Source organism: Limulus polyphemus, unplaced genomic scaffold, assembly GCF_000517525.1.
Source record: "Limulus polyphemus unplaced genomic scaffold, Limulus_polyphemus-2.1.2 Scaffold5382, whole genome shotgun sequence".
Taxonomy (NCBI): Eukaryota; Metazoa; Arthropoda; class Merostomata; order Xiphosura; family Limulidae; genus Limulus; species Limulus polyphemus.
In genome coordinates this window covers 52090-60093 of record NW_013670992.1, presented here as the reverse complement: position 1 = coordinate 60093, position 8004 = coordinate 52090, and the positions used below count along the sequence as shown (strand labels likewise).

The 8004-nt window shown below is 36.2% G+C and overlaps 1 protein-coding gene across 1 annotated transcript in view; it reads left to right on the top strand.

The window, feature by feature from the left end:
* Positions 1-2388: 2388 nt before the first annotated feature.
* Positions 2389-8004, top strand: part of LOC106472497 (globin C, coelomic-like) — a 12557-nt gene continuing 6941 nt past the window's right edge. The window contains exon 1 of the mRNA XM_013933152.2: positions 2389-2755. Within this exon, the coding sequence (XP_013788606.1) occupies positions 2595-2755 (161 nt within the window). The 5' untranslated portion in view covers positions 2389-2594. The remainder of the gene's footprint in view (positions 2756-8004) is intronic.

Here is an 8004-nt window from a genome sequence, read left to right as displayed (position 1 = left end):
GCACGAAGTACAACAAGCAAACAAATATACGGAAAATCACAAAATTTCTAAAGACACTTTCAAAATATCGATTTTTATTTTGGTGTGTCATATCATGCGTCCAAAACTTTCACGCCTTTCGGAAAAAAATAAAAGGATATTTATGTACACTATCACATAAAAATCTGCTTCTAGAAAAACACAGTGAAGTCAACATTACTACCTTGGTGAGGTTAATATAACTACCCCCTTTTTGAAGTCAACAAAGTCTTCCTTGGCGAAGTAAGCATTTCTCACCCTGATAAAGATAACGTAAATATGTGTTTCACATAACTACTCTTGTTGAAATCAACATATGTACCTTTGATGATGTTGACAAAGCTTTGATTCGTGAAGTCAAGATATCTACTCTTCGTGAGGTTGATACAACTGTCCCCGGTGAAGTTGGCATAACTGCCCATTGAGAGGTTAACACAACTACCCTTTGGTGAGGTTAGCATAACTACCCTTAGTGAGGTCAACACAACTATCCTGGTGAGGTTAACATAATTACCCCCCTGTTGAGGTTAGCATAGCTACTCGTGGTGAGGTTAAAATAACTACCCTTGGCGAGGTTAACATAACTACACTTCAAAAAATCACACTGATCGTGTTCAAATACAATACTATATCTTAGCAGCACGAAACAAGAAATATACCGAATAAAATCAAACTACATAACTTTAAGACGAGTGTTGTATATTTGTAATATTTACACGAATTCTTGCATAAACAACAAGATATAACTGGCACTAGCTATTTCAAAATTTTATGCATGTAAACAAATTTTAGTAGAAATATCCTAATCACGGGTTTTGAAAATAAACATTAATAGCATCATCTTCTACCTACATAATCTGCATAAGAAATAATCATGAGACATAAATACAAATGATGCAATAAATTAACACTCAAATTCTTTATATTACTGGCACAGCGGTACGTCTGCGGACTCACTACGCTACAAACCGGGTTTCGATACCCGTGGTGGGAAGAGTACAAATAGCCCATTGTGTAGCTTTGTGCTTAACTTCAAACAAATAAAATTATATTATTGTGGTGCCCTCAGTGACTCGGCAGTAAATCTCCGCGCCCAGAAAAACAGGAGATTAAGGATCTCGTGTGTGTGTGTGCGTGTTTCTCGACAGTATAACAGCTGGGCCACAAAGAATGGCTCAGGGGTAAATCTGAAGGCTTATAACGCTAAACGGTGGATGGCACGGTACAGTTAACTCATTTGTATAGCTCTGAGCTTAACAACAAGAAAACTAACTAACCTTACCAAAATTACCGAATTTTAACTAATATCTTCAGATTCAATGGATACGTCACAGCCACTTAGTTTTTGACCAATAACCACTGTACATTATTGTTTGTTTGTTGTTAACAACAAAGATACTCAACAGACTATCTGTACTATGCCCACGGACATCGAAACCCAGTTGATAGCTTTATCAGCTTTTTTTAGTCGCTGTACCACTGGGGGAAGGGTGGTACTGTATGTTAAACTACAGTACAGTGAATCGTATTTTACCTATACTAAATACGCAACATTTTTCATTTGTTATAATGTATCATTTCTAATTTAGAATGTTGTACATTTTAATCCTCATCTACAGAAAAGGTGAAACTGCTATACCTGATATATTTGCCGAAATGCTACTTTCTGCGCATGAGTACGAAAATAGGAATGCTTCTCATGTTTATGCATCTTATCAGCTAATATGTGTTTGGTTTTTCTGTGAAACCTTTTGCTTTTTCGTCAGTGTTATTGGGTAAAGGGAAAGCAAGGCACAAGCTATACAGTGTTATTAAAACATTTTCCGTTCATAGCTCAGAAGAGGAGGACGTGATTAATAACTGAAATTTCTGTGTGTGTGTGTGTGTGTTGGAGGGGGGGGACAAAATACTTGTTCCGGCTCCGAATATCACTGCCCCCAAAAGCATGGACATAATCACCATATTCAGGTAATTAGTGTGATGATTTTTTTCAGGGATCATGGACGTCGACCTCCCCCCCCCCAGGCCAGCCAGGTAGTTAAAGATATAGTACGAAAATGGTCGGGTTTTATGATATTCGTCAAAATCGTTCATGTTATAAGATGGCGCGCACATACACAGTAATGGTTATACGAAGGACAAGACCGATTCAGTTCTCAGGTTAAGGGTCCCTTTGTTCGCACGTGTATGAGTTTTCCACCGCTTTTTGATGTGAATGTTTTCCCTCATCTGAACACAACTTCCGCTAGAAAAAAGAAGAAAGCTAGTTCTTCAAGGACACAAACATCCTCTTAATAACTTAGTGACGTCACAACGTTTTAAACCAATCATTACCCAATAGAAACTACGCATGGTTATTAGACTCAGGGACGACTTTTCACGTTTTGGTGTATGAAATAGCTGGTGTGCGAGAATAAGGATCGTTTGGTGATGCTTAAGAAGCTTTGACGGTTGTCTCAAACCTTGAGAATAACAGCGGACTTCACAGTTTTAAGTAAGCTGATCAAAGTGCTTCTGAAAAAGTTTGAAATATAATTATTTAACCTCGCTGATTTTTTAAAGGAAAAAAGCCAAAAATGGGGGGTCTTTTGAGTTTCTTTTGGTCTGGAGAAAGTCCAGATATCGACATTCCGGACGAGGGATCAGGTTTAACCCCCAGAGAGAAACAAAACATCCGGAAAACGTGGGCCATCGTACAAAAAAATGTAAAGGAAAATGGTGTTGAACTTTTTATCAGGTCAGTCACTTTTCTTCACTTGTACTTTACCTTGATTTTGCACAGGAACTACAAATAATTTATAAATAGCTCGATTATTATAATAGGTTGGCAAACAACGATCTATAAGCATAAGGAAAGACTTTATTGTTGGTAGAACATACTAGATATTTCGACAGAACATTGGTCTGTCTTCTTCAGGCTGAAATATGTAGTGTGTTCCATCAACAATAAAACTTTTCCTTGTGCTTATAAATGTTGTTTGTCTACATATTTTGATATTAGCGTAATGTGCTCCTAAACACCTCATGAAAAAAAAAAACTTGTTATATTTGACGGGCAGACCTTTAGTTTTAAAAATAATAAAAATAAAAGATTTTAAGACAATGATGTAGCTGTGGAACGGACCAGAAACTATATTTATTTCATATAAACTAAAAGAAGAAACAACTATTTTTCTTGTTGGTTTGTTTCTGGAATTTCGCGTCAGTCTTTCCTAATTTAGCAATTAGTTTTTTAACAACGAAAAGTGGGATTAGTCGTAACATTATAATGCTCTCACGTCTGAAAGTGAGCATGTTCAGTGCTGGGATCCAAACTCGCAACCCGCAAATTGCAATTCTTGACGTGAAGATTGGCCCAATGATGGCTGGTTAGACAGCAACTTGTACAGGATAGATAGGACACCATTAAAGGAAACTTTCTGAAACTTGTTTTAGACTTAGTCTACTTGTTGATAATTGTCAGAGAAAAGCAAATAAAAAAAAACGCATTGTTGCTTGGAATGCTGAACAGGAAACGTTTGTAACTAATAATTGAAACTACTAAGAATCAAGCCAGTTTCCACTAGAACATGAAATTCAGTTGATGAATTTCTCTATCACGAACCACGATAGTGACTCATAATATAGATCACCCAGGAATTTTATAAAAATTCTAATAGAACATAGGTCAAAAACTATCTTATAGCACACTTGTTATATAACATATAATACTCAAAACCTTCTATCTCAACAACTAAGGCTGCTAAAATATTGATAATAGCAAAATAGTTGATTTTTCGATTGTTAGACAAAATTCATCCATTTGTTTTTTTTGAATAAAATATTCAAATCCGTTTTTTTCTGTAGTCTCGTGAAACAACAATAACAATAATAATATGCCTGGGCAAACCTACTAACAAAAATCCTGCACAGGTCATAGGACTATTTTTATGTTCATTCTTGAAAGAGAAGAAGAGATTTTATCATTTTTTTCATCACTATTGGGCAAGTTTCTCTTTTAAGCCAATCAAGTACCGAAGTATATGGCAAAAATGGGTAGGTATATTGCGTCAAAATATATGCACAACTACTAAACGAACTCCTGCGAAGATTGTAGGGCTATTTTAAGTTGATTCTTGAAAGTCGACATTTCCATCCTTTAAAATATCATAAGTTCTTTTTTTCGCTACCAATATAAGTTTTTAGAAGCTATGTAAGCATCGCAGAAATGTAGAAGTTATTTAGGTATGTTATAGTAGTCCGAAACCTTCGTTTCATTAGAGTAAACAATGTGTATATTTATAACAGTGTCTCCAGCTTTATTATTATTGATTATAGTTTTACAAGCCGCTACAGAAAAAAAAACGGCTACGAATACTTTACTGAAATTTGGACAATAGTAATGAATGTAGTGTTGAGTACGTCATAGGGTAGTTTTTCTGTTTTTTTTGCTCTACAGGATTTCTCCAAGTCTTTCACTTTCCGCCATTCAAAAAATCCAGTATTTTACTAATGCGCATCAATCGGAAAATAATTTGTACTAGTTATAGCGCATTAATTGGAAACTGCCACGTTGAGGATCCATCATTTCTCGAGTTTGCTGTTGTACTTTGTCTCTACGAGTGTTTCTGGGGCCCGGCATGGCCAGTTGGTTAGGGCGCTCACTCGCAATCTGAGGGTCGCGGGTTCGAATTTCCGTCACACCAAACATGCTCGCCCTTTCAGCCGTGGGGGCGTTATAAGGTGACGGTCAATCCCACTATTCGAGAAGCCCAAGAGTTGGCGGTGATGATTAGCTGCCTTCCCTCCAGCCTTACACTGCGAAATTAGGGACGGCTAGCGCAGATAGCCCTCGTGTAGCTTTGCGCGAAATTCAAAATAAACAAACGTGTGTTTCTGTGACTGTTTCAGTGAGTTTTCGAACAGTAGACGATTACCAAGGTAAATTTCTCTAATATTGTGAGTGATGATTTATTCTACTGATTTTCGTACTTCGCTGAAAGTATTAGTGCGTGTTTTAGTAGTAGTATTATTCACGTTTTTGTTTCACAAACCTACAGCGAAATCGACTGGGTATCTTGAACCAAGACCTAAACAGGTATACTATTAGAAACGTGCGAATGTTTACGACCTATTTACAAAGTGAAATTTGATTTAAGAAGCTATAAATAAAATGATACATGCGATGTTGTGGACGGTTTCCTTCGTACTCGAAGCTTATTAAACGTGTGTTTATACAAAACCTCAGGGGCACAAAACCACCTGACTCGATAAATCATGATTAGGTGGAAGAAAGCCAATGTAGAAGCAAACTGTTGAAAAACATGCAACTGAATGTAGCTTAAAATGTATTCTTTATAAATTTACATAAAAAAATCAACTTAAGAAACAAGATAATTAAAAATTGTTAATTTAAAAATTAATTGGGGATCGTCAAAAAATATACAGAAACAAGTTGAATCAAAATGCAAAGATTATATTTTCAAGCCTACTAGGAGGGGCTCTATACAACAACAACAACAACAACAAAAAAGTACAAGCTAGACTGGAGAAAGTGTCTAAGCTATTTTCTCAAGCTACACATCCCTATTTAGACGTCCTCCGGTGGGACAGCGAACACTCACACACACCCACTATCTCGACCCCCATGTCTGCAGTACTTATCAGTCTTAGTGGAGTCAAAATAGGGACTTGTAGCTTGAGCAAATAATGTAGACACTATTTCCAGCTTAGTTTGTTTCCTTTTTGTTTTTAAAGAGTCCCTAGTTGTAGGCTTGAAAATATAATCTTTGCTTTTTGATTCAACTTATTTCTGTACTTTTTTGACGATCCCTCTTCTTATGGTATTTAAATTAACAATTTATAATTATCTTGTAATGATGGAAATAGTTGTATTTATTCTGACGTGAGAACGAGAATAAATGTTTTCATTTTTTTTTACTATTTTCATCTGAAGTTTAGTTTTTGCCTGTTTTAGTATTGTACTTAATTGAAAATGTTTTCAACGAATGCGATCTAAAAACACGACCCTCAATAACGTTTAGAAATTGCAGAAGTAAGGCGCTTTTTGTCAGGCACACGGGCGGTGCGCATGCGCTGATTGGTTGCTAGGTGCAGTTGCACACAATGTGCGTGATTTGAGAAAGATACTGGCGCGGCGGTGTTTACTGGCTGTTAGTATGCAAATAGAAACAACTTTTTAAAGAAGTGTATTAGTATGTGTTTTGTTGATATACTTTCTGATTTGTGGAAATAATGCAACTGGCATTTTGTAGGGGGGGTAGATGGGGAGGGGAGCCGCAAAATATTCCTACGTAGTACACTGACTTAGGTTCCAATACAATTACACAGGCCTGCGAATTTAAAATCTGTTACGTCTATATTCGTTTGTTTGTAATTAAGCACAAAGCTACACAATGGGCTATCTGTGCTCTGCCCACCACGGGTATCGAAACCCGGTTTCTAGCGTTGTAAATTCGTTTGTTAATTTCCCGTAGAAATTCTTTCCGAGAAACTTAAGCGGTACAAGTCCTTTTTTAACTAAAACTAGTTTATTATTTCTCGATACATCTTTATAATACACAGAATTTTCACAGTCAATACATTTGCAATCTCGATAACAAAACACATACTTTATATTACCGCTCACTTGGATCAATTATCTGTCTCTATATCTATCTATCTGCAATTATTATCTCCGCTTTATTTGCCGGGCTTATATACTAAAATAGAGGGCGTCTAGAAAAAACTAGTTGCCAGGAAAAGTCATGATCCTTCTAGAAAATCGTCACGTGACTTCCGCTGTCGTAACAACTCCATAAAAGTTGTTTTGGTTTTAATAACGGATTTTCCATAATTCAGCTACACAGACTTCGAAAATAATATTATTTTTTTTTCTAATAAGGATTTTTTACAAATTGGGGAGGGGAAAAAAAAACTTGGATCAAATTATTATTTCGTTTACCATAATGAAATATTTTTATTTTTATGTTTGGTAACAAAAATACAAACAAACTGAAGAAAAGGAAAGAACATTGATGTCAAACGAATATGCATCCTCATTCATCCTGATTTATTTTTGTGAAATCTACGTCTTTTAGTTTGAAAACTACATGTTGTGGTCTTTCTTTTATCTCGTTTCAATGACCAGCAGTAATCAGCCATTATGCTGATATTCCATCTTCCCAGATACCTCCTCTCCATTTCCCTAATGTCTTGATGACTGTCCCGAGATTTTCAGGGAAATAGTCAATATGTGAATGTAAGAAATGAACTTTCAAACGCGTATTACAAACCAACTCTTTGAATTTATCGAGCATGTTATTGACAATATTTTCGTATTTTGAGTCTTTGTTGTTTCCTAAAAATGTGTCAGTAACATCTTTAAAGGCAATCCACGCTTCTTTTTCAATTTTTCTCATTATTCTTTCGAACTGTTCATCCGAAGTCAATTTCCTAATATGAAGCCCAACAAAAATCCCTTCTTTAAGTTTCGCTTCTGATAAAGCTGGGAATTGCCCACATAGATACAACAGTCGCCATATCTGTTTAAAGCCTTTAAAAACTGCTTCATCAAGCCCAGTTTTGTGTGAAGTGGAGGTAATAGGGCTTTCTTTGTGTCAACCAAACTCTCACGTTCAGTGTTTTTTGATCCTGATATCAGGCTCGTTTTTTGCGTGGCCATTACTTCCTTTATCCAGTGCTGATTTCGTGCTCTGCTGTGCCATTCACATAAAAATCATGGAAACTTTGTATAACCAGTTTGTTGACCCAACAACATATAAAGGACTTTTAAGTCACCACAGAGTAGCCAACCATGTTCTTTGTATTTGACCTTATTAAGAAGAAGTGCGATATTTTTGAATGTCTCCTTCAAGTGAACCGAATGAGCAATAGAAGCAGATGCATATGTGTTACCATTGTGAAGGAGAAACCTTTTAGACTTCTTTTGGAGGCATCAATGAACAATCGCCACTCACTTGGTTAAATAGACTACAGCTCCTAGCA